This window comes from Atractosteus spatula, chromosome 15, assembly GCF_055471065.1.
Source record: "Atractosteus spatula isolate fAtrSpa1 chromosome 15, fAtrSpa1.hap1, whole genome shotgun sequence".
NCBI lineage: Eukaryota > Metazoa > Chordata > Actinopteri > Semionotiformes > Lepisosteidae > Atractosteus > Atractosteus spatula.
Window position 1 is genome coordinate 6431063 of NC_142720.1, and position 27325 is coordinate 6458387.

Genomic DNA, 27325 nt, shown 5'->3' on the forward strand with positions numbered 1-27325 from the left:
CACATACTGAACTTTTGCTTCGAAAAGCACTTCTTATATACAGTAGGTCCGCGTACATTACTGCATCTGTGTCTGAGTGAATACTGACTTGCAGTTTCCAAAAATCAGACATCTGTAACAGCTTGAACCAGGGAATGTGCGATATTAAACGCCAGTGTCAGTGTCAATTTCAAATCACGCTTTTCCGCTTGCCATTTTGTGAAGATCTTTAGTCGTGTACAGGTAACATTACTGCAGCGATGGTTTTGTGCCATGTTTGGAAATCACTTTATCACACTCAAAAAATAAAGATGAGACTCCAGATTATTTGGGGGTTCTGCTTACTTCAGCTCACATCTGTAATTTAAAATGAGAGAGCCGGCGATTTAAAATTTCTACTCTAATATGTATGTAATCACATCTCCCATTGATAGCCGTTTTCTTGTTCTGGGGCTGTGTGAGACTTTAGCGTGATGTAAATTGTCTGTTTCAGTTACCCCTTATTTGCTGTAACTAAAACATTTTGTTGTCTGTAAGGCCCATAAATTAGGGTTTTCCAATAAAGCTGCTTTAAAAAGCTAGTATTTCAAGGGTCAGTGTCTAGCAAATAGCAGCTCAATGTGCTGTAGCACAGCTCCCACAAGAATATTATTTGGTTATACTGTAACACCTTTTTTCTTGTCGTTCTATCAAGGCACTTTAGAAAGTGTTATACTGTTATTTTTTGCCATGTTGGTTCGTCAGAGATACCCTACTGTAAATATACTGAAAATGTCCCCACATTACAGCTTGACAGTAAAGTTCTCATTAAAAAGATGTTTCTAAGGGGCGTTAGTTGAATATTCCCAAAGTAATCAATGAACAAAAGAAACAGAATCTCATAAGTCAGTGTGTAACAGGTACAGTTACTGCACCCTTGCATATATATCAAATGTATCCTGTATGGCGAGGTTTGAAAGTTCAGCCAAGATAAAAAAGAAATAAAATCCTCCCTAAAAAACAAAGGATAGGTAAGAGAGCTGATAAAGGATTTGTGACAGTAATTAGCTAAAAATAAAGCTTTGCATGTACTGTACAGCACTCAGTTGTGTATAAACACTGAGAGCTGAAGTCAGCACTCTGACTGTTCCAGCAATTAGATCCTGCAATTGTTCTCTCTCCCCCCAGTGAATCGCATTGTTTGAGATAAGCAGATACAAGCCCTCCTGGTTTTGTCTTTTGGAGACAATGGTGTTGCATAATGGGATGCTGTGTTGCTGTCCTGAGCACCAATCAGGTGAGGCCGTTGGGGTCGTGTGATCTGCAGGGCGGTTGCACCCAGTGCCCCCTGCTGGTTCACCCCTGCAGGTGTAGGAAGAACGCCTCCATGAAGGGATACAGGCAACCCCGAACCCTTCGAAGAAACTCCTGTTCTCCAGACTGAAAGCATGCCACTTCTCAATGCACAGGTATGCCGGAGTGGTTTGGAGGCATTGTGCAGAGTGCCTACCATGCACAGTTCATTTGTCACAATGCAACAGTTTCTATTACCTGCTTTGGCTTGATGGGCCTTGTAGTGTACATTCCCCATGTCATTTTTACATTGCATGCACTCAGCACAGTGCTCACTAAAGTGCAGATTCACAGTTTACTCTGGCTGATCACTGAATAGCAGATGGACCCTGAGAGCCATACATTATTTACTATATTTACCATATAGGTAAATATATGTATATATGTGGCCACAGGTCCCATGTTCCTTCAGAGTGACTCCACCTGCACAGGGCAATGTTTGCTCATGGCTAACAATGTTTAGCTTGAAACCTTAAAAACGTTTGACCAGATCATTTCTCAGCAACAAAATGTGAACAGCTTTTCCACCAAAGCTAGTTTTCCCATTATTTTTCCAGTTATTTGCTCCCATCCCCAGAGGTCTACTTTTTTCAAGTTATTTATATATATCCCAAAGCAATTTGTTTCTGGCACATGGAAAAACAAGTTGGCTGGGCTTTAAAGAAGCTCTTAAGAGCTCCATACCCATTAAGCTGTTCTACTGAGTGGTCACCTCCGGTGACACACATTGTATATCAGTGTTGGGAACCTTTAAGTCCTTTTAAAGACAATTACAGTTAACAATTTGAAGGATTATTATTGACTGGTGAGCCAGCTCCATTCCATTCCAGCACTCTGCAACAAGCCAGACTTCCCGAGTGCTCAGTACTGTGGATGGGTATTCCTACAGGCCTGAGCTCCTTGGCTCTTGACTAATACACGCAGTTGTAGTTTCGCTCAGCAAACGCTGTCCTTTTGGTCTTGATGATCGTAAAGGGTTCAGTCTTAACCCCCGTCTTGAAAAAAAACACTGATCTCACTCATCTCTCCATTGGCATTGATCCTTGGCAATCAAAGACACGAAAAATGTCCCATCACATCACTTTCGATAGCCACTTATGGGCTGTAGTCTATCCCAAGTAGTATTGGGCGCAAGGCAGGATACACCCTGGATGGGATGCCAGTCTACCATCGGATGTCTAAAGGGTACAGCCATATCACTCTGCAACTCACAACTGGCAACCCACTGAAGCTAAGCAGGTGTGAGCCTGGTCAATACCTGGATGGGAGACCTCCTGGGAAAAAACTAAGGTTGCTGCTGGAAGAGGTGTTAGTGGGGCCAGCAGGGGGCGCTCACCCTGCGGTCCATGTGGGTCCTAATGCCCCAGTATAGTGATGGGGACACTATACTGTAAACAGGCGCCGTCCTTCGGATGAGACGTAAAACTGAGGTCCTGACTCTCTGTGGTCATTAAAAATCCCAAGGTGTTTCTCAAAAAGATGTAGGGGTGTAACCCTGGCGTCCTGGCCAAATTTCCCATTGGCCCTTACCAATCATGGCCTCCTAATAATCCCCATCTATGAATTGGCTTCATTACTCTGCTCTCCTCCCCACCGATAGCTGATGTGTGGTGAGCGTTCTGGCGCACTATGGCTGCCGTCGCATCATCCAGGTGGATGCAGCACATTGGTGGTGGTGGAGGGGAGTCCCCATTACCTGTAAAGAGCTTTGAGTGGAGTGTCCAGAAAAGCACTATATAAATGTAAGCAATTATTATTATTATTACATCCATGTAACTGAGAATGTGAATGCTTCATTGCCATGGCTGTAATCAGAAGATGCTGTCAGGGAGCACAGTATGACCTCACAGTTTCCACAGAAAGAATCTGTCACGTTCGTAAACCCCTCCTCTTAAGGACGCTGCAGCCCTTCCTTGTTTTCCACTCATCCCCCGCACCTGCTCCCTGTTCCAGCCTTCTTTTCAGGTCTCCTTAAAAGCCAGGCGCTCACTCTATTCCGGGCTCTGCATTGGCTTCCGTACCAGGCGAGTCCGGGACCTGGAAGCGCCTGGTCCCGTTAAGGTTTTAGTCCCTGTCCCCGTCCCCGACCCGGTTCCTGTTTTTAACCCCGTTTGTCTAGGATGGACAGCCCTGCTTTGGACTTTTGTCTCCTTTTGGATTCTCCCTTGGACTCAGTTCTGGACTGTTTGCCTCGGCCACACCTTCCCCGAACACCAGCGCACCATGGACACGCCCCCTGTTTCATTCCCGACTCCTGCATGCTTTTTTCCCCGTGTTTTCCTCACTCATCCCCAGATTGTGTCATCTGCATAGGGTCCGGAAAGAACGCTTTTGTGACAGAATTCAATGCCTGAATTTAAGACATCCACGAACAAGACAAGTCGATGGCTGTTCCACTCCACCAGCCCCTTCTTCTTTATGGCACTTTCAAAGAGCCAATCAAGCTCAAACACAGTGGCTGATTTTATCACCAAGTGGGGAAGAAACTGCTAAGAGTGTCAAACTTTCTATCCTGCAAAAGATCTAAAACTCAAGCTCTTACTCTGAGCAACATCAACCTGCTATGAAATTTATGAGAACTTTTTTAGTGTACTTGGACCTGCATTTGCCATGAGTTGAGCTTCTATCTGTGTTGGTAACTTGCAGTTTGAAACTGATAGAAGAGAGAACTAGTTTAATACGGAAGTTTCCTCGCCTGGGTTTGGTGTGGTTGTCTTTACAATGAAAATGCCCTACTGTATAATACGGCCTTCACAACACGTGAAAGAAATGTGAGTGAAATTCTCAGACCCATTCTAAAGATTTCACAGGCTTTGGGCAGTTTTAAGCCATATGGATCCTCCATTTTTAATAAAAGCACACCCTCAGAACTTGAACCTTGTCAAGAGCTACTCAAACGTGCATGTGTTTGATTCGCCTGTGTTTGTGCTCTGCAGTGGGCGTGAAACATCAGCTTTGTTTACAAATGGGACGTTTGGATCTCGCGGCAGCAAAGGTTTGGATACCCATTAAAAACCATAACCGACAGCACCAATCCATCATCACCTCAGCTTAACATGATGTTCCTGATATAGAATATCTGATTAACCAACACCTGGCAAAATCGAAGAGGCAATAACCAGCCATGTATTCCATTCAAAACACGACAAGCACAGTATAGTTTTTTTATGTTCCCTTTTGGCTGTGGCATAAATATCTGTTCTACAAATAACTGAAATATTTAAAGGGACAGTCTTCTCTGGGTGGAGATATTTGGATGGTAGCTCGTTTTGTCCCGCCCTGTTTCCAACATAGGTGATAAACAGAGGGAAAAAAGGTTCTTCTGTGTTTTGTTGTTAGTAATGTGTCAGATGTCATGGCAACCGAGCAGCTCCCCTCCCCTGATTGGCCAGGATGCTAGGATGGTACGTCCACGTTGCAGAGAGAACTGCTGAGTGGACCCTCCCTTTTAAACCCCTCAGAGTTCATGGCCTCCCATTATTTAGCAGATTTGTTTTTGCATCCTGGCTGAACCTTCTAGCGTGAGAGCAGAAACTCCATTTGGATCTTATATGTACCTTTGCAAGGACGCCAGGGGTATAACCTAACAAATGTGTGGGGTCAACTGGTGAGTGCCATTCCTCAGTTTCATGTTCTTCCAAACGGTGGGGGTTCAGATTTGTAAATCTTTACTGGTTTGGTGATGGGCAGGTGTTGTGGTGTTGTGCAGAGAGTTGTTAGTTGGTGGGAGGCAAAAAAGTATTCTAATTAAAGTGTGCAAAGTAGAATATGTACTGTACAATGTCAAGCTAAGTGAACTCATCCAGGACACTTACAAAAATCTCAGTGTTAGACTTGAGATTTTTTTGCTAAATGCATATATTTTTCCTACATAAGTAGTCGTGTGCGCTTGTTGACAGAGAAATGTAAAGAGACTTCGCATACAGTATTTACAATTGAAATATGTAAATATGTCACCAGTAAAGTATCAGTAGTGTTCCCTATATAACAAGAGACACGATGCTGTTATGACAGTAAAAGATGAATTTGCAAAATGTTAGGCAATTAATGTATTGATGAGGACGGTTGAATTTTGAGATTCCTAAGATAGAAAAATGGAGGAAAATATTATATATATTGACTGGTGTTTACTGGTGGACAGGAGGGTTTTTTTTTTTAAATACACATAAAATGGGTTTCCTAGCATAACCAGATCATATTTTAAACCTGGTGTTACAGGAAAACATAACACCTTTGGAAAGTGTGCAATCTTACTGCTAACCACAGCAGAGCTGACCAGGGAGAGGAATGACGAGATTACCTGCTTACAGCTCAAGACTGGAGTGATTGGTCAGGAGTAACAGGTCAAAGGTTAGAAAGAGGTCAAGGGCTCATGCAGACTCAAATTACAATGTTTCAAAATTAATAGGATCTGGCAGCAACTTAATAAGTGAATTAAGTTTAAATAATATTTGAAAACTTAGAATATTTACAAGATGAATGAGGAATATGGTATTAACACACCTGATAGTTTCATGTACTGTGTATTAAAGTGTAAAAAAAGCCACCTACGTTTTTTATCAAGAAAACTCTGTTTTTTTTATTAAGTCTAGTTCTTGAAGTGCAGTTCATGTTCCATTGAGAAACCCTTTGTATAAAATGAATATAGTGGGTTTTGCTTTGTAAAATTACTCCTTTCACCTGGGGTACAGACAGAGACATCCGAAACTACTGGGGAAGAGTAGCTATAACAGCTATACCTCAGTTCTCCACAAGAGGTCGTCATATTTCTGAAGCTGTACAAAAAGCAGAGAGCTCTCTGCGCAAACCATACCACAGACTCAGATCAGGGACAGGTTTTGCTGTTTCACAATGAACAGGTCACTAAAGAAGACAAGAGCTCCAGGTCATCTGTGACCTAATTCTCTTTCTTCCTTGACTCTGAAAACCCAGATTCACCTAATAAAACTGAAAACCCCACAAGAAGAGAACTTGTGACCCAAAGTGCCCCATGTGCTCCTGGATGGAGCACCCCAGTAAAAGGCCAGAACTGAACAATAGTGTGTTCAGTATATTAACATGGACATCCCCAACACAATGGCTTCAGCAAGGCCCTCACGGATCTAAACATTGCTAGATTTCTCTCTGGCCAGTTGCACTGTGCTCAAACAGCAAAAGTCAAACAATTGAAGGTTTTATATTTTCCAACGTACTCAGCATTCATAATTCCGAGGGCTGAGGGCAATGGACGTATATAAAAAAACAAAGCCAAACACCAGCTCTCCCAGTCCTATAGCTGAAAACTGAAATGCTGTAATCTAAAGGTATCACCATTTAGGAACCTATTCTGTTGGTGTTGCTGGTGGAATTATTGCTCCATTATTAGCAGAAGAGAGCAATGTTGAACAATGTGAGGCCCTCAAAACAAATCTTGCTAGTTAAGAATGGGTTTTAAAAAGAGATCAAGGAATGAGTCTGAAAAAGGTTTGACAGATGTGAAGGAAAGAGAAGACAAACTGAATCCATTTAACAAGTAGGTTTTCCAAATGTGAACTGGCCCTGTCTAATCTTCCAGGGATCTGCGCAGTAGTCATGACATCTGACACTTGACCAACAAAACAAGAGCTTCTCCGTTTATTATACATATTTCAGCCAGGCTGGGACTTCATATTTAATACTAGTGAAACAATTAATAGATATAAACAATTGTAACCAACATAAGAAAATTTGAGAATCCAGAAACAGTTGCCTGCAAAGTATGTTTGAAAATCCTTCCCTGAGAACTACGATTAGTTTATCTGAAAATACCTTTATGTCTCTCAACTACAGTGGGCCTGGGTTTAAGCACACAACTCAGCCAAGAGCATAGCCTTTACACCTAGATGCTGTGACTTAGATTCCCATTTGAATTGCCCTATTTTCCATGATCACATACTTGTAGGCCAGTTAGAGAGTGTTCCCAGTAAAGGGTTTGAATGAGTGCTGAAAGATGGATAACATTCACAATGGTTGCAATGTTCTGGAGATTGCTTTATCGAATTCCAGAAAGGTAGAACAGTCAGAACAAAACAGACACAAAGAGCAACAATCCCTTCAGCTGCTTAAAGAAAATGATATTGGATGGATGTCATTGACTTTAGCAACAAGACTCCAAAGGACTGGGTCGACAGAAGTGTAAATTAAACAAGACAGGGAATGAGCGATGGCACCATATCAGGTCTTGATAAGATGTGTTACCTGTATAGATTCCGGTGTACTCTAAACCTGAGCAAAAGTAAAGTGATGATAAATATGTACTGCAAAAACAATTATCCTGTTATCAGTAAAGTGTAAGAATAAACAGATGGGCAGTGTAAAAGTTTCCCTTTTCTGAGAAAGGATTTGTTTGATTAAGGTGACTGTCCAAATAACAAGAATATCTAATGGGATGTACTTTACAGAAGGTGACAGCAATATGATATTCATGGGACGTAATTTTTGCAATCAAAAAATATCACAGGGGTGACATGGTGCAACAGAGGTCAGCATTGCTCCCTCACTGCACTGGGGCCCTGGGTTCAATTCCAGACCTGAGGTGCTGTCTAAGTGGAGTTTGTGTGTTCTCTCCATGTTCGTGTGTTTTTTCTCTGGTTTCCTCCCAGAGTCCAAAAACATACATGTAAGTGAACTGGCTTGTGGGAAAATTGGCCAAGGTATGAGTGTGGGTACATACTGTATGTCTGCCCTGCTTGTGCGTTTCCTTGCTGGGATAGGCTCCCGTCCCCCCCACGACCCTGAAGCGGAAGAAGAGGTTAAAAAACAGATGAATGGGAAATACAACATTATTTTTTTATTAAGCAGTTTTTCAGTTAAAATGGCCATGTGTTGTTTGTGTGTGTAATTAGGAGCATGTGATGAGATTAAGCACTATATATGTAAACAGAAGAAGTAAAGAAGTAATTATGATGATCTGGATTATCTAATGGCAACAATTAATGAAGATTAAATCATTAGGAGAAATGCTTGCTTTTTGTCACTGTTCACCTGGAAGCTTGGCATTAAGAGGTACTGCAGATGTTTCTGAAGAGTTGCAGATCTGAATGCCTGGCTGTAATTTTTTAAAACACTCTCTCTTTCTGGGGGGAGTATTGGAGGTTTTCCTTAACAAGGCCTTTGCAGAGAGATGATGGTATTATTTTTGAATTATGAAGCAAAAAGTGAGCAAATGACTAGTAAACACAATAGGGACCACCATACCTAACTTTTTTGTACAGGATGTCATCACAAAAATGCAGTGTGGATTATTTTATATTCTATGAGGTGGACATACTGTAGCAGTTAGTAAAAGATTTTAATATAATGCATTTCGATACGTGTAGGAGTGTCATACAATAGCAAAATACCGACAAATAAACCTTCTATTTGTTTCCTTCAGAATCTTGCTTATGATCTTAGGACACCGATCTCAGGCTGCCCAGGTTCGGTTCTGGCTGTTTAATTGAGAGATTAGACCTTTTTTAATTGTCCACTCCTGAAATCTCTGACATTACCAGAACTGAAAAACAATTCATGAAGTTCTAATTAGCAGAAGATTAGTTCAATCAGTGGGCCCTTTGCGTAATCAAGAGCCCAGCTGGAACAAGCACGTAAAGCAATCACAGGGACCCCGCCGTGGTCCACTGATCACTCACACAGGGGAGAGTGCCAGGGTGCATCAGCAGTCAGTCACCTCTTGGGTTCTTCTCGCCCGGCAGGTTTCCCAAGGGGACGCTACTGAGAAGCTGGCTCACCAAGTCCCGGCCCAGGCTCCTGCTGCTGATTGCAGGGTTGAAGCGGCCTCAGGTCACCCTCATGAGGAGGAAAAGGATGAAGCGCACAAAAGTAGCAAAGGCCACGTAAGCGGTAAATAGCGGTTATTGTACATGCCAGGCTGAGCAAACCTCTGGACTGGACACTGGATTGCCCCCTTACTGTAAATACTCTCCAGGAATACCAAGGCTACCTTCTCCTTCCAGCATTTCACTTATTAACCTGTTGATATGCAACTGGGGCAGCGCGATGGCACAGTGGCTGTACCACTGGGGCCCTGGGCTCCATTCCAGACCTGGAGCACTATCTGTGGGGAGTTTGTATGTTCTGGGAAAATGTGCCCTACGATGGACTGTTGTCCCACCCAGGGTGTACCCTGCCTTGTGCCCGTTGCTTGCCGGGATAGACTCTGGCTCCCCCATGACCCTGGATTGGATGAAGAGGTTAGAAAGGGGATGGATGGATGTTCAAATAAAGACTAGACTAGACCACATATGTAGGTTCTGTATTATACTAATCAAGTTGTCTGCTTTGTTCTCCATTACTAGCAGATCCAGCTTTGTTATGTGTATTCCATAGTCTGTATCATTGGTGACAGTATCCTTTGGTTCCATGGGTTCCTTACAAAATTGCAAAATCCACCACATGTCAAAATCACTGGTTCAGTCCAGTAGTGGGTTTTAAAATGCTTTGTTGACAGTCATCTGCAAACTCTGAAGATGCTCCTTTGTCATTTCATGCACAGCTCAGCAAATATGATTAATCAAGAGACGGATATACCTACATTATAATATCTGTTGTACATATAGTTTATTAACAAAGCACATTTAAGTCATGCTGAATATGACCTTTAAAACTTAATCACTGAAAAAGCCAATTGAATGAAAGTGTAAAATTTCATATTTCAGCTGAACAACATTGTTAACTGGTGGGTCCTTCAGCAGGCTCTGAACTTTTCAAATCACCACTGTATGGACAAACACAGGACTCCATAATCCACAACTATACTTTTAACTAACACAAGGAAGGTCACAAATGAGTTCCAAATCGCTCATGTTCTGACAAGATTTCAACTTGTACCGTTAGTCCGAAGCACTCTTATTTTAAGAGGCTGCTTGTGCCTGACATGGCTCTCACCCGCTGCAGAGCTGGTGCAAACCTTTGACCCTTGGGCCATGTGTCTTCAGCAGTGGAGCCTGATGTCAGGCAGCGTGAAGCCTCATGGGCACTGCCCAGCGTGGGTTTCAGCTTGCCTCCAAGATCGTTTCAGATCTTGTGCACCGTAAAAACAAATTCTAGTAGGCGAACAATTGGAAGGAACATGCGCCAAAAAAAAACTTTTTTTTAGTTGCTCTGATGCTTCCGTTTTGAAAAGCGTTTTCTCATTCCTGTCTTTCAGAGTGTCCATCCGACTGCCGCATTTCCCTTGAGTTTACGGCACTGAGGGGAGCAGGAACTGGGATAGAAATGGAAGACCAAGCCGCCACGGAGGCACTAAGTTTTCAAACTCATCAAAAACAACGAACTAAAAAAAAACAGCGGGGAAATTCCATGTTTCAGGAACAGAAATCAGACAGAAATTTATACAACTAGGTTATCGACACAGTGATTTGTACGCCATCTCTTAAATATACATTTATTATGGTTCATTATATTACATGAGTGTGATTGTAAATTATTTACATTTAGTTCTATCATTTTAATCATACAAAAGGAATTTCCCTGTAATCTCTGGTAATCTTTTCCGGTACTGGAATGTATGTTTCCACTGTCCTACGACGCTGTGTTTTCAAGACAGAATGAGTGTGAACGGTGAACAGTCCCACCCAGCTCTGTACGAGGTACTATCGTATTGGCTCCTCTCAGACTACTGCAGACTAGTACTGTGCCAGTGGCCGGATCTCTGTTGCCCATGCAGAAACCTTAATTTGATTTCTGCACTTCCTGGCACACCTGCTATGCAGCTTTTTGCTGCCTTCATCTTTCATCTTCCAGCTGAGTTTAATGACACTGGGGGGGACAAAAGTCATACAAAGGCCAAGTGGCTTTAGAAAAGTAGTGGATTGCACACAGACTGGCATCTTTGTATTTATTTTGATTTTACTACTTTATTTCTGAGCGGTTGATCCTGCTTTTAGTCAATAGTTGCTCATCTGAGGTGCCAAAACGTTTCTTCTATATTAAAGAGCCACTGTTTTAGCTTAAAAGCAAACTGAATGTTGCCTCTCTCGAGGTAAGCATTCTGTCTGGAGATCTCCATGTCAAAGAAGAAAAAACTTTCAAGGTGAAAGGCATTAAAGACAGTGTCAAAAACAAGACCTAATTATATTAAGCCATTAGCGTGTTAGAGGCGTATCCAATTTGAATCTTTATCTGCTATTAATGTTATGATCTGTTTTTATACTTCTGGTGAAAATGTTATTACAGATATAGGTTTTTTTTCATTTATTGTAACTCCACATTGTTTAATCTTAAAAAGAAAATGCACTTGCACCAAGGCTACAGTAATCAGCAGTGAATATCAAAGCCCAACTTTTTTTTTCCTCTATGAAGTAAACAAAGTGCAGTTTTGTTGTATTCTATGCGTGTGAATTTTTTTTGCTTGTAATGCGCATTATATTTTAAAAGAGAAAACAGAAGTGACTGACAGTGACTAATGGAAACTAGTTTGTTTTTTCCCATTCCATTAATACGGAAACCTTAAAAAAAGATGGAAGAGGGAGAAAAAACATATTGAGAGTCTTGTGGTCTAGAAGAGTAAGCTTTGGTAGACAGCCTGCCTTCTGCGAATATAGTGCATAAGAAAGGATGTAGATTTGGCCAGAGGTATGCCATCTTTTAAAAGGGACATTTTTTTAAAAACCTGGACCGACGTGGGTGGTGTTATTTTGCTGTGAATTTCTGTTGGATGAGCTTGTATTTCAGCAGCTCTTGATCAGATACAGATGGCTGTAGGTTCTGCAGGGCGTGGCGAAAGTCCTCCAGTGTCAGTAGGAGATCTGAATTTTCAGTGTCCAGACCTGAGACAAGATGGAAGAAAGAACACGTAACAGTAATGATTAGTAGCTCGCATTCTCCAACATTTTTTAAAATTGATTTACTTATTTCAAGGGGCACAGACAACACTTCGAATTGACAAGGCAATGGCTGCTTTCCCAGAAATTGTACCTGTGCCGTTACTAGGAATAGCTGAGGTTCCAGAGTTTTATCCCCCAAGTCCTTTTCTCATCCTGTAACATTTTCCCACACAAGCTCGTGTGCACTCGGCGACATTTCACCAGCAGTAACATTAGGAAGTGACACAAGTCACATTCCTGGAAGTGTGCTGCCCAATCAGTGCTATAGATCTTCAAGTAAGAAACTTACAAGTGGACTATCATGTCTTTGCTTCATAAAAGAAACTGGCACTGCATTTTCTAAAGATATCTGCAGTGTAAAAGTTCAAACAGCAAGATGTAATGCAGGTATAGAATAAACACGTATAATGACTCTTCCCCCATGAAAACAGTTTTCAGAAAATATCTGGAGTTAGAAAAAAACATAGTATTATAGATAAAATCTGTCCTTTAAATGCTTTACTTGAATTGGTAGCTTTGTCTAGGAAAACGTCCTTAATTTATTTTTAACAGAATGTATTTTTTATTTTAATAGAACTCTCAGCTTGGAAGATATCTGAACTTGCAAAAATGTAGGCTACAGAGACATCAGAGCAGAGTATACAAGGCAGATGTAGTATTTCAATGCCATTCACACTTTTTGGACTTTCCAAAGACATCTGTAGCTTAAGCCAAACAAGAACAGAAAAGGTATTTGAAAACCATTTTTCGAAATCAAGGTGGCCTGAGAGGAGTTTCTCTACAATTTGATTGTAAAGATAGTGAAAATGGGTAAGGTGTGCGTGAACTCTTGAAAGGGTTCCAGAATGCTGCACTTTTTAGACTGATGGAGAATCTGCTTTGTGCTCACCTCAAGTCTGCACCTAGATGGATAATGTACCTACAGTAACTACTTCCTTATGCAATCATGCATCAGGAGCTGAATTAAAAAAAAACACACAACACAAAGCAAGGAGATGCCCTACAAAGTGATCGCAATTCTATGAAAATGATATTTTTAAATGCACAGTATAGTCCCTGGCCAAATATATTAGTAATACCCCCACCCCCTCCATCAAAGTATGTGTTGGGCCTCTGTAAGTAGAAACAACAGCTTGAAGGAGATGGGGCCTGTATTTTAAAAGAGTTTGAGACCAATCCCTTCCCATGATGAGGATAATGGCGTGTTGATCTGAGAATTTGTTCAGGTTTTGATAACGAATCAGATCTGTAGAAGGCAGTTCCAGCCAGTGTGACAAGTGTAGCTCTCCCCGGATTTGATCCCGGTCACTAAAGGGCTCTGAGCATGCTCCGTGCCAAAACTTTAGGCAGCGGATAGCTCCGTCACACCAAAAGAAATAAAAATTAAAATGAGAAAAATAGGCTTGTTATAGGTCCTTGAAACAGGGATCTGAAAATGCGAGATCTAGTCTAAAGGAACACTGAAGAGGAAGGAGCAATATTTGACAACGCAGTTAGGTGTGGAGTTTCTGGTAGGAAAATGATAGAAATACAGTGAATGTCTGAATGCGTTTTAGTAAGTGTGCAGGTGGGATTGTTGAAGGAGAGTTAAATAAAGGCTACTGATAAAATAATAGGGTGCTCTGAGCAGAGCATTTGGCTTGTTTTAGCAAGGTGTAAGGATAGATGTTTTAAAAAGGAAAACACGTAGTTTTTACCAGAGACACAAAAAAATTAAATCTTCTAGGTGAAAACAAAAGAGGTGGTTTACATATTGATTTTGGAAAGATGGTTAAATAACAGAGAGCAAAGAGATGGAGGAACATGACAGAGCAATAGAGGTGTAAAACAGAGGGGTGAGGTAACTGATAAGACTCTATGGTAGAACATGCTTTTTAATGCTTCACAAGAAATGTTTTCAATTTATTTAAATGTAACATTGTATGACACAATTTTAAATAAAAATGACAGGAATTCAAAATGCCATATATATATCATCTATCACCCTGTTTAAAAATGCATTGAATGTAAATGTCATTTCTAACTGTATGTGACCCTCAAATATGAGAATGAAGAGGCAAAACATTCTCTTCTTAGTGCTTTGATTCAATGCAATATATGTCTATTAATTATAGCGATTTCCATGGGCCAAATCAAGCAGCTCTGTTGCTCTGGTAGAAGCAAAATGAGGTATTCAATTTTGAAAATCTTTAAAAAAAAAACAAAATGGAAAAAACAAAGGATGGACCTCACAATGATCTGGGACCAATGCCAATGTTTTTTAACCATTGCTGTCATTCCATAACAGGTGCTCTTGCTGAAGTGTACAGCGTTTAGTGACAACTTTAAGCAGGGAGCTCTCTGAAACCCTTTAAATCCCCATCTCCAGGGCTACTAGATTTATATGGCTTTGGATGCCCAGTCCGTGATGATCATGTTGGACGGCAGAAATGTTTTGACATTTCTTGGATGGGAATTTGCCCGGTGCTTGCTTTAACAAACACTACTCTACACTGCAATCAGTCTTTAAAGTGATGTGAACACTTTATCTTAATAAAACTATTTGGGGATCTCTTATTATTAAAGATGGGGATTCTTTTCTGACCTGAAAAGCCTTTAACACTAAAATAAATTGCAGACTTGGAAAACACACTCATAAAACATTTTCATCACATTTACTGTAATTTTTTTTTTAATATGCAATGATCATCAGAATGCTTACATAAAACATGCCAGACTGCAGTTTCAATGCTTCTTTTCAGTTTTGTCATAGATTGAGAGGCTGGTTTTCTTTTACCATGAAGCACACGTGAATGTGCTTCCCGAACGGGGCCCCTATGCTTGTTGTCAAGGTACAAACCTTCCTCGATCCTACTGATCTTCCGCTTGATGGCCGATGTCATGGCATCGGAGCATAGTGCGTACAAGTCGGCTCCCGTGAGCTGAGGAGGGCATCGCTCGGCGATATCCAGGAGGCTGACATTTGGATCCAGCTTGAACCTGCAAAGAATCAGAAGTGAAATCAGGGGGGGGAAAGCGAGCGAGCAGAGACTTTTCTGGGATCCAGATGCTGACCGATGCACTGAGGAGTCTCAAACAGGCTCTGGTATGAACTGTGCCCCCCAGCAACCACCTCCTCTGAATGAAACACAGAAGCAGTGTCCTAGAGCTGCAGCCTGAACTACACCGTGTATCCTATGGTGTCCACCATAGGATACACGATACAGAAGATAAGCCGCCCTGACAATGGTAAATAGAGGGATGAGACCTCCACTTTCAAGAGGAAGGGGACCGCTGAGGTCATACAGTACCTGCAGTAAAGCTTAAAGGGTTGAAGTGATTGAGGCAAACTGAGAAGGAAAGATGAAGAAAATAAAATGATGATAAAATAGTGTTTAAAGGGTAATTTTACTACAGACTTACAGTATGTTTATGAAATATAAAAAAAATATAGAATAAGTTCAACTTTCCTGCATTATGAGACTTTTAAATTGCATTTTTAAGAGACTATAAGCTTTATCAACTTTAAAACTGTAATGACTTGAAATCTGGAAACTCTTCGGTTTTAATTTGATTAATTTGTTAACAACTACAGGAGCAGTAAGAAAGTGGAAACACAGGGTTGTGTGCATTGTGTGGTGAGAAGGGACCAAAGGAAGGACCTCTGCCCAGTGCTTTTCAATATCTGTGGACATTAAAACTGTGTTTTTTCAGTGGTGTTTGCTCAAAACATAGTATTTATACAAGAACGTGTGTGGAGAACTGAAATGGATGAAACTGCTGTCCAGAGGGAGTATTACCTGTGTCTCCCAAACAAACAAAACATTTTACAGTACAACCTGAAAACCATTACATAAACTGTACAACAGAAATGGATACATTATATGTTAACAGCACGTTTTGAAAAGAAGTTTTGAAAGACTGAAGGACTAAAATTAATTTACAGCATAGCTTTTCCATGATACAGTAGCAATGAACTAGCTTCAGCGAGACAGCTGAAGAAAATATTTGGTCCTACATGGTAATTGCACTTTTCTGCAGGCCTAAAACAGGGATGAAGAGAGTCTACGTACGATATCAGATATTTCTGAATTGCTGACTGACACTTACTTTCTGAGGATGGCCTTAAGGACTTGTAGCTGAGACTCTTTATCTTCGTTAATTCCTACATATACCAGTTTATCAAACCTGACAGAAGACAAAAACAAACGCACATTAAAACAGCACCAAAAATAATCATGTTTTGGCCCTGAAAAGTGTGGTAAACTGAACCAAATATTTAAACATTATACCCTGACTAGTTATTGCATTTAACTTTTATAAAACGAAGCTCTTAAACAAGGCTGGTTTAACTAGAAATGAGTGGTTTTATACACACAGACTGATGTCCAGCAGCACTCCCATCATGAAACATTCTTGCCAAGAGAAATGCATTTTGTTTTTGGTCTGTCCTCTGTGTAAAGCACTGCAGCTGACTGCGTGTTTCATGCTCAGTAAAGCATGAAGTGGAAACACTAAAAAAGGCAAACTGTCCAAAACTAAAGGGTTGCATTAAGTGAAATCTGAGGGTCATACCTGCCAGGCCGGAGCAGAGATGGGTCAAGCAGGTCAGGTCGGTTAGTTGCTCCAATTACAAACACGTCTCCCGAGGAGTGTAGCCCATCCAACTCTGCTAAAAGCTGAGACACCACCCTAGACAACAGAGAAAGAGCAAGTATGAAGACACAGAGAAATGCTGAGGAAGAAGCCAATTCCAACTGTACTGTGCCACGTTTGCGACTTGACTCTGGAAGGAGCATGGTCTGAGGTTGTAAGTCAAACTGATCAAACTGTTGCTACACAGGACTTGAGAAAGTTTTGAAATGTAAAAGTGTTAATATTTCAAGTTTCTCCTTTGGGATCTTTCTCATTTAGAAGTGAAAACAGGATTCACCTCTTCATGCAAAGGACTGCAGGAACACAGAGCAAATTTCCCAGCCAAGCTGTTAAAGCCCATTTCCTGACTTCTTTCAAGAAACAGCTGGACAAGATATTCATGTTAGATATCTGCTAACAACCAAAAAGGCTCAATGAGCTCCTCTCTTTTGTAACCTTTGTAATGTTCTTTCTTACGTTTTTTTTTCAAACTAGCACAACAGGACTTTGCAGGCGGGCTTTTGATTGTTAGACTGCTTGTTCTGAAACAGCAGTCTTTGCATTTCACAGTTTCCTGATCCTCCCTGTAACTGTATTGTTACACATACAGTAGGTTACACCCTTCACCACCCTGCAGTTCTGAGGGTCTTCCAGAAAGTGTAACTGGGCTATGGAATACTGAAAGGCCACACCTACCGGTCCATGACCCCTCCCGAGTCCCCACTCCGGCCTCTGTTAGGAGCCAACGAGTCCAGCTCGTCAAAAAACACCACACAGGGAGCTGCAGCCCGGGCTTTTGAAAAGACTGGAGGAGGAAACCAACGGGAGCCAAGTCAAAAAACAACGCTGACAAAACAAACCGCTTGTGAGACACAAAAGTCTAAATCATCCAATAACAAAACATGAATGGCTCACAACCAATGCTGATTTTTAACGATGCTTCATGGAGGAGGCTCCACTACACAACACTGGGGAAAAACGTCTTGAGGTACATACCCTCCCGAACATTTTCCTCACTTTGGCCCACATACATGTTGATCAGCTCCGGCCCCTTCACGCTACCCGGAAAAAAAAAAGATTAAACAATTATTGCATTTATTGGAGATGATAGTTCTGATTGATAAATGAACTAATTAATTAGCTAATGAACTCCACAGCTTTTAAAGAATCATAGCGCTTTCAGACAGAAAGAACACACAGAAAAAAAATGTCCAATAAATAAATTATGGTGGCTGGAATCATGACATTTTCAACCAACTTGTTAGAGCTTGGCAAAAAAGTTGCAACTCAAAAGCATGTTTTCTACGGTGCCACATGATACAGATGAAAGCAGATGTTGGAGATGTCATTGCTGCTGGAGGGTTCAATCCCTAGGACAGCTCTGACAGTTCGAATGAGCCGAATGTGCCCACTTTACGTCCTGAAGATCTACCTTTCTCATTTTTGTACAAACAGGCAGGGATTCCAGCATGTTGCTTCCAAGCATCCAAAAATGAACACTCTAACTACATTATTCTGATTTTACATTTAAACTTTAACATGATTGCCCTCGCTTAAAAAAAGGGAGGCCTTTGTGGTGGAGACGTTGGTGCTCAAGGCAGGACTTGTCCGTACCTAAGAAAGGTCAAGGAGCACTCAGTCGCCACAGCTTTGGCGAGCAGCGTCTTCCCAGTGCCAGGAGGCCCATACAGCAGCACACCCGAGCGTCTCAGGCCCAGGGAGACCAGCTCGGGGTGCTCCAGCGGCAGCTGGATGGTGTCCAGTATCTCCCTCTTCACCTGCTGTAGGCCGCCTATATCCTGCCACTTCACTGAGGGAATCTAGGGCACAGAGACCAGACAGCCTGGTGAGTCTCACTCAGCCAAGAGTTCACAGAAACACCTAACAGCAGTGTTGACCGCAAACAGAGCACAGAAAGATAGAGCTGCAAGGTATTTCTGGCTACTGGTATTAAATTGTAAAATTAAATTGTATTAAATTAATTGAAGGTAATAAATGGAAGAGGTCAGGCCACAGATAACAGGGAATATCTGTTTCAACAGCTAACAAGGATGTTTAACACATGCATTTTCAAGTGGTCAGCTTCAAATGTGTAAGTCCTATTTGTCAAGCACGCAACGACATATACTGTAAGATTATGTACTCACTTTGTTTAGTTTAGTTTAGTTGCAGCACACTTTGCAGCAACTCTTAAATAGTCACCTTTTACAAACCAAACAGTCTTGTCTTAGAACACAAGAACAGTTATAGATGAGAGCCTCCTAGTCCCATCTAGCTCATGTAGGGGTTTGTAGTCAGTTGCCCTAGTAGTTTCTCCTTGCGTCCCTTGGTTCGTGTGTCTGCATGGATGTCAGGAGCCTACCTTGGGTGCTCCGACGGCACGAGAGTGAGCCTTCTGTAGCTCATCCAGAGCGCTGGCAAAGTCCTCAGCCAGGATACACACTCCAGAGGCACGCAGATCCTCCTCTTCATGCAGACTAATCCCGCCTGGGAAACTACAGATCAGTCAAAAATATAACCTTTCTGCTGCTGCAAGAAGCAAGAAATCAGGAGCTCCAGCTGTGACCAGAGGCTCATGCTCTTGGTGGGAATTAACAAACACTTATTATGCAACACTCTGAAGTCAGTGTCTACTAGGGCAAAACCTCTATTTCCTCAGACGTGGCACATAAGGTTGTTGCTATTAAAGGTATTATTAATGGGTGACAAAAACGGAGCACGCAATGGAGAATGTCTTATGTTATAAAAAGGGAGGAGCGCGGGTTTAGTTGAAAGGTAACATGAGCGAAGCATCTGCAAAGCTTGATCTGTTCACGCTTATTATTCATTACCTGATTAATATTCATTAATACAATATCAATGTACCAAGGACCCAAGATCTTACCAGGTCTTTAAGATCCTTCTGTAGGCTGATTTGCCAGCACAACCAAGTAGTGTGCACAGATCACCCAGAAGAAAGCCCTGAAAAAGTTGAAATACGAAATGCTAAAAAGAACTGCAAAAACTTTGACTCCATCTCAGAAAACTTCACTTACTGAAAAAAACATTACTGTAAAACTACTTATAATGTTTTTATAAGTATGCTTTTATTTTTTATTCCTCCCATCCATGCAAAATAAAACAACTGCATTTCACTTGTCTACTGTATATTTCAGTTCACAAAGAGATGTAGAAATGAATGAGTACATCTCACTACAAATCTGGGCTACTGTTCCATGCCTAAAGACAAGCTTTCACATGTATAAAAGATGCACGTGGCTCAGAAAACAGATGTTCTGCGCTTGCATGGGAAAGTGTTGACCAACCAGATTGTACTCACAGCAGCATACAGAAGAGATTTAATCTGTATTACTCCAGATTGTTACAGTTTCACTGTTGTAAGAAACATATCCATTAACATATGGAATTGTTATTGCTAATCGTAAGCAATAAAACAACAATATCCCATGTAAAAATGTTTATTCTAGCGCATTATTCAAACACGTTTCTCCTAAAGGAGTCTCAGTCCTACAGGGAACCAGCTGCTGCCTGTTTCCTTACCGCTGTCTGTTTAGCAATCTTGCCCAGGTTAACATCTTTCCCCAGAGGCTGTCCTGCGGACAGACTGGTCAGCATAGCCTTCCTCTGTTCTTCTGTAGGGCTTTCCACTGCCACCTGGTGGACAAATGCCATCATCACATCAAGGGACAGCTCCCGTGGGCTGCGAACTGTGCCGATGACCACAATGTTGCCACTGTTCAACATATTTAAAAGAACAGAGGTTGGTGAAAGGTACAAAAAGCAACAAATAATAAATACATTCTGTAAATAAATCATTTAAATTTTCTATTTAAATGAATACACATGCATTTTTATTAGAGTCAATAATTCAAAGGCGCTCCAACCCAAGCAATGCTAAAATTCTTATTTCACAGTGAAATCAAGTCCACTGCCAACAGGTCCTCATTTGATTCACTGTCTTTCTCTGCTTTCAGGGCTGAAATATGTGAAAACATGAAGGTAACCCACATCACACGTGAACAAAGTCTCACTGCACTCTGAAAAAAATCTAGAGAAACTAAACATTAAGACTGTCATTTAAAGGGGAACCGCAGACCCAATTTCTCAGACCAAATATAAAATCTTGGTAACGAAATAAATTCATTGAAAGTCCAGAAAAAAAAATTACAAATTTCAAATTAAGCACAAAATCATGAACTTTGTGAAAGTACTCTAAGTCATCAGTTGAGAGTTCCCACAAATTGTGACGTGATGTGGTCCTTCCTGCTCACTAGTCACTGTAATGACTAATGTAATGTGATGTACGAGTGAATAAGTACAGGTTATTCAGCAGACATTTCACCACAGAAATGTTTCAACGTGATCTGCGCGTAGGGTTAACAAGAAAGTAATATTTGTCGGCAAAACTGTCTCGAAGTCAAGAACAATATTTCTATTGGATTAAAAGAGATGTATTCATAAATCTGCCTCTTTACAATGTAATAGGGCTGCAACACATCACCAGACATTTTCTCGTCTCGTTTCTTATCTCGTTCTGAATGGCAGAATATGGCTCTGCTCATACCTGGAAATTTAGTCTATCTTGTGATGTAAATTGGAGGTTTTACAAGTTACTGTGTACATTTGACTTTTACTGTGGCTTGAAACGCACTCATCAATGCTGATTCTTTCTAACCCCGAAACATAAAAACAGCATTGCATTCCCTCTTAAAACTTCAGGAAATATTAATTAAACTAATTTTTACTTTTCATCCTACAGCACTTGAGATCTGAGGTGGGTAGTCATTACCCACCAGAAGCCTCATTACACAGCAGGTGAGGTACAGGAGTTATGCACAGTGCTGGGGCATCTCTGAGGAGCAAGTACTCAGGACCTTTGGTTTATCATCTGAAGGACAGGACATCCTATAGCACAGTGTCCTCAGAGTCACCATACTGGAGCTCGGGTTAGACATTCTCTTCCAGGGAGAAGAGCACCCTCTGCAGGTCCACCAACACCAGTTCAGCCAGCACTCGGGCTTTCCTTCCACATCTCACATCCCAGAACTGGCCAGACTCAGCCCTTCCTGGCTCCTGCCTGCTGATGAACGCAGGCTAAGGTTTTGCCTCTGCAACAGTAAACCAAGTGAGACGCGCGCCGTGCGGCCGCCCGTACTTCCTGACACCCTGGGCACGCCGAGCTGCTCGTGTGGTCACCTGGCGGGGGCGGCGAGGCCAGCGATGAGACGCCGGAGGGCGCAGGCAGCCCTGGCGTCCTCCGCGGAGCCCTCGCGCTGCTTGCCCACCCACTGCACGTTCCTCAGCAGGAGGGCACAGGGCTGGTGCAGCTCCGCCCGGGAGAACGCCGCCTGCAGCTTGGCCTTGCAGGCAGCGGCCGTCTCCCCGCAGAGGCCCACGCAGTCCACCTGCGAGACAGCTCCCGGTTAAGCCCCACAAAAGCCAAACATCATGGCCAAACACTCACTAGGTACCCTCTGAACCTCTTCCAGACATGGCCCTGCAATTTATGAAGGAGACTGGTAGAAGGTGCGTGACCTTCTACTGTAATAATAATAAACTTTATTTATACAGTGCCTTTAAAGGTGGCTTCACAAAGCGCTTTACAGGACGGCAACAACAAATGAAAAAACAAAATACACAAGATTTACACAATGAAAAACGCACAATGAGAGGAGATAGTAGATGGGGGTACTGAATATGGTAGGAGCAAAGGGGAAAAACAGAACCAGGCCCTTCTAAAGAAGAAGGTTTTGAGTCTACTAGGCAATTTTCTAAAACTTTTCAGTTACCTTAAGCCGATATTTGGTTCTGTTAACCACACAAGTTAAAATAGCCTTGAACAAACATATAAAAATAAAAAGATGGGTGAGATCAGTGGTGCACAATGCTCTGAAGCCAACTGAAACATTGTGCATTACCGACACGCTACTCTATCTACCCAGTAAAACTGTATCATAAAGTCTTATAACACCAGTTGGGAGTTCAGATTTGGTTTTCTTTGTAAATCCTGCTTTTTTTTTTTTGCAAGGTAAGTTATTGCCAAACATTTCCCCCCATTTTATTACGGTCCCAGTCCTCATGCTTCGGGACATACCTTGAGGAAGTGTAGGTTCAGTCTGGCGCACGCTGCTCTGACAGCGGTGACCTTCCCGCTGCCACACGGACCGTGCACTAGGAGCGTGCAAGCACCCCCCAGCACTGCGGCGCTGGAAGGAAAATCACCACGCAAAACTCAGGGAACAGTCCGGAAGGAAGCAACACCAATGAACCGCAACAAAAAAGAGCAACTCGAACAAAAGCATCTGTACGTGTGAATAGTTTTCCACTCAATAGCAACATTTTTGTATAGTTAGTACAGTATTCTACTATACGTGGCCTTATTTAAGAGACAAGTAATGGTTATAAAACACTTGCATTAGTCTTTAGCTGGTACGGATCAGCACAGAATCATTTTCCAATACATAACCCACCAAGACTTGCTCGACAGTTTGTTTTACAGTGGCGTAAAACCAGATACTCTTTCCGTGCTGCTTCAACTGAGAAAGCTGTGTGACAGAATTCCTAAGAATCCTAAGACACTGGTCGCAGCACACACATCCTTCTCGTTTAGCTGCAGACAGTCATACACACCCTTCGGTGACATGAGGCTGGATGGTGCTGACAACTTGCTCCACGGTGTGCGAGAGCCCTGGGGGACACAGGCTGGTCCAGAATGAAGGCCCATCACCCCCAGGGGAACAGGGAACGAAACTGTTTATATTTCCTGCCTGAGGGGCGACAAAATCACGACAGCCGGAATACTTAAAGGCAAAAGCAGAGGTGAAACAAAACTTGCAAATAAACCCTGGTGCGTAGACTTTTTTGATCCACTGCATTTTAGAATCAAAATCCTATGGGGAAAATAAAATAGATCACTTTCACTAATTATTTCAGATTTGCAGTTCTAACTTGTGCCTTTGCTTTTCTAAAGGGCAATGGACATTTAGTTCCACATTTTCCCCAAGACATCTGTGATTTCAATTAAAACTTGTTGTGCCCACTAATAAAAATCAGTTTCCAAACTCACATAGCTGAAGTGCTGGACCACTAAGACTGCATCACTAATGCTTCCAGTGCCCTTTAAGGAACTAGAAGTCCACTGTGCTGTGTTAATGTGTAGATGTTGTACAGTATCTGTACTAATGATTCAGGTATTGATGGATGGGTGACTCCAAATGTTAACGAACAAAGATTCAGAATGTTTTTTTCATTTTTCTTTCACAAATGGGAAAATATGCCTTAGATTCCAAATTTATCTCAAATAACCTTTATTGATCCTTACACAAAACTGCATGTAGGTCTGAAAGGCAATATGGGATGTGATATTTAAGCTGAATTTTTCCAACAAAAAGGGTATTGATGTATGGATATTTTTCCATGAAAAAACACACAGAAAATGATTTCTGGGACATTAGCTATTGTACTACCATTGCATTCCTATACAATGCCTATTTACATTCAACATATACAGTATATCCAAAGACAATTCTCTCTTACCAAGTACAAAGATGTGTGTTCTGTATCTGCCAGATAACCAAGAGGGCTCATCTCTCCATTCTCTGTAGTAGTGCCACACACCTTCTTCACCCTGAAATACAATACTGGCCAACTGCGAGATAACAAGACAACATAAAACAATTAGACAAAAAATAGGTATGAACAAATAGGATATTAGTTACAAGCATAACCAGATTTCTAGTGGGCATTTACCATGACAACTTTGCAAGACATTGTCACAGTGCCTTTCTGTGCTAATACCATGAATTTGCTTTACCTGGTCACTGTTACATGTAATTTAATTATGCTTTACTGTATCTCTCTGTTTTTCACCATGATTTCACTAAGCATGGACACACCTAGCATTTTCCAAGTCGTATACCACAGTAAACTTTTAGAATCAAGATGTTTAATATTGTGGAGACAAAGATAATTATTCTTCACAGAATAATTGTTCTTTAATATACAGCTGATTTTGCTTAAAGCTTCTGGGCTGAGAGATTACCTTGTAAATCCTTCAGTGTGACTCTCTAGGAATGCTGCATGTCCTTCAGTAGGAATGCTCAAAACATCCCCTAACTGTACCAGCCTGAAATGACAAAATATCAGCTGGAGTGAAATTTGAGCAAGTTTTAAATGCAGTATGTACTGTATATAATATGCTGAAAATGGAAGAAAGAAATTACAACGTTTCGGCCGTGGAGCCTTCTTCAGGTGCTCACACCTGAAGAAGGCACCACGGCCGAAACGTTGTGTTTTTTTTTCTTCTCTTTTCAGCATGGAATAAACCTATTACTTGTTCCTTTGCAGCCTACACATGCTGACGCAGCTCCCCACCTGTACATGTAGATAATATGTAGTATATATGTGATACAATAATGATGACTCCTACTGTACATGGGACAAACCCTTCCTTGACACCAGTCACATTAAGGTTGTTCCTGCAGTTTTAAAATGGAATGGGCCTATGACTATTCATATCTTTGAGACACTTGACTAACCTGGGTGTCCTAAAGTGTGCATAGAGAACACTATCAAAACTGCCTTTGGAGCTGTAGTCAGGTGAAATGATGGCATCAATGTGCAGTTCTCTGGCAAAGGGTAAAGATGCTGTGGAGGACCTGCTGTCTTTCAGCTGTCTCTCTTGTTGGGAAACCTGCTCATAGCATCTCTGCAGAAAAACAGGAGAAAAAGACTCACTTCAAATTATGGCACTTCTTACCACTCGCAGGGACTAGTTCAACCAGTCCCTTCTGTTCACTGAACTAGAGGTATTCTCCAATATGTACACTCTAGCTCATAAAGTATTGCCAACATGGAGAAGCACAATTTCTCCCGTACTTGAAGAGTGTGATCGAATAGTTTACGTTAGAAATGACTTGATCAATTTATTGTTTTAAAAAAATGTTCCATCTACATCCTTCTCAACTGGGTAGCGGGATACCATACAAGACACAGACCTCAGCACTCACCTTTATCTTGACAACTCTGCTGGCGATGGGCATTGGGGCCCCACTGGATAAGTTAAACCACAGAGAGGGCGAGACGAAGCCCATGTTTTCGTGAAACTCCAGGTCCTGAGATCTGGTGAACTCAGCAACAACAACTGCAGCGAGGTGCCCACCTCTGTGTGTCACGGCGTCTTTATTGCAGGCATGGTCCTCGGGTTTCTCAGGACAGTCACTCCTAACCGAAACCCTCATTTTGTCCGAAGAGAGGCTTAACGTGGACACGACGACCCATTCGTGGTTGAACAGACCCAGTTTAAGGAGTGAGTGTTTGCTCACAAAAATAGAAGCATCCACGTCGGTCCCCAAATCTGCCTCATCTTTTATTTTAATCCTCCCTTGCTTCAGCAGACTGGACACATCCATCACTCTGACGTCGAATCTGCATTCCAATGCTTGCAGAAAATCAGAGAAGTCTGACTTAATGACTTTCTTCTTTTCTAACAGCGAACGCCCACCAGAGAAACTATTAGCGTAGTGTGCAAAATCAGAAGCATACAGGGATGTTAAAAGTCTAGTCGTCGACGCCTGGCTTGAGCCCTCTAAAGTGCCGTGATTCTGCGCCAAGTCTCTGCAGTCTGTGACCACCACAGTCGTGTTAACTGTTATGACTCCCTGCGTAACAGGTGTACACTCCAAGACAACCAGGTCTAAAAAATACTGATTAACCTGGGCGATATCGTCGCCAAAAAGTGGGTGGTAAGGCACTAACAACACGTCACCCTGCCTCGCCAAAACGTTTTGTTTCTGACAGGAGGCGAGTATGAGAAGTCCATTCAAGAACTTATCGGAATTTGCCCATTTAAAGCTCTGTCTGCTTTTTGCGCCAACCACAATTTTACCCAGGCCTATTGGAGACGCCAAACGCACCGTCACTTTTGCACCAGGCTGAAACCCGTAATGCCGAAAAAACAGTCTGCTTGTGTAAAGTTTTAGCAGTGTATCGCTGTTCACTAAGGTAGCAAACTCCGGAATGTCTTCCTCTGTCGTGACATGGGCACACAGAAACATGTCAGCTCTCGGAGGAGACTGCCGCCTCCGCACACAAAGCAGCACACATGGTAATTCATTTCTACCTGGAAATATCTGATTGAACTGTGATTTTGCAAGCAGGACGTGCAATTGATTATAATGAGACGGAAACGTCTCCAAGCAAAACAACTCTGCCTGCGCTGCCATATTGTCGAATGCAGCACGAACTGATGAGATCAGGAAATCAAGCAGAGAGGCGAGCTGTCGAACCTTTTGTCTTTCTTCGCTTCAACCACCAGAGGGCATCACACAACAAAATATAGTATTTCAAAGTCGTTTCTTACGGATTGCGGCGAAAACTACAAATATTTAGGGACTCAATTATGGTGGACTGAAAAATCAATCACTTTGGACGATTTTACAGTACTTTTAATAAATTTAGCTGTATTGTTGCGCACAGTAAATAGTATATGCATAGAATATCAGTGCTCTTTAATCGATATTCGTGTTTTAACTTCAACATTTGTGTTTCACCTGATA

The 27325-nt window shown here is 41.8% G+C and overlaps 1 protein-coding gene across 1 annotated transcript; it reads right to left on the bottom strand.

Annotated features, from left to right (window-relative positions):
• Positions 1-10700: 10700 nt before the first annotated feature.
• On the bottom strand, positions 10701-26996 carry pex6 (peroxisomal biogenesis factor 6). Its single transcript, XM_088933935.1, has 17 exons — positions 25778-26996; positions 25307-25476; positions 24811-24894; positions 24306-24417; positions 23400-23536; positions 22864-22975; positions 21966-22174; positions 20310-20502; positions 19654-19730; positions 19132-19264; positions 18384-18589; positions 17766-17827; positions 17466-17574; positions 16710-16826; positions 16245-16322; positions 14995-15134; positions 10701-12098 (listed from the first exon to the last, which is right to left on the bottom strand). The coding sequence occupies exons 1-17, from the start codon at positions 26990-26992 to the stop codon at positions 11962-11964; spliced, it is 3291 nt and encodes a 1096-aa protein (XP_088790061.1). The 5' UTR covers positions 26993-26996; the 3' UTR covers positions 10701-11961.
• Positions 26997-27325: the final 329 nt, after the last annotated feature.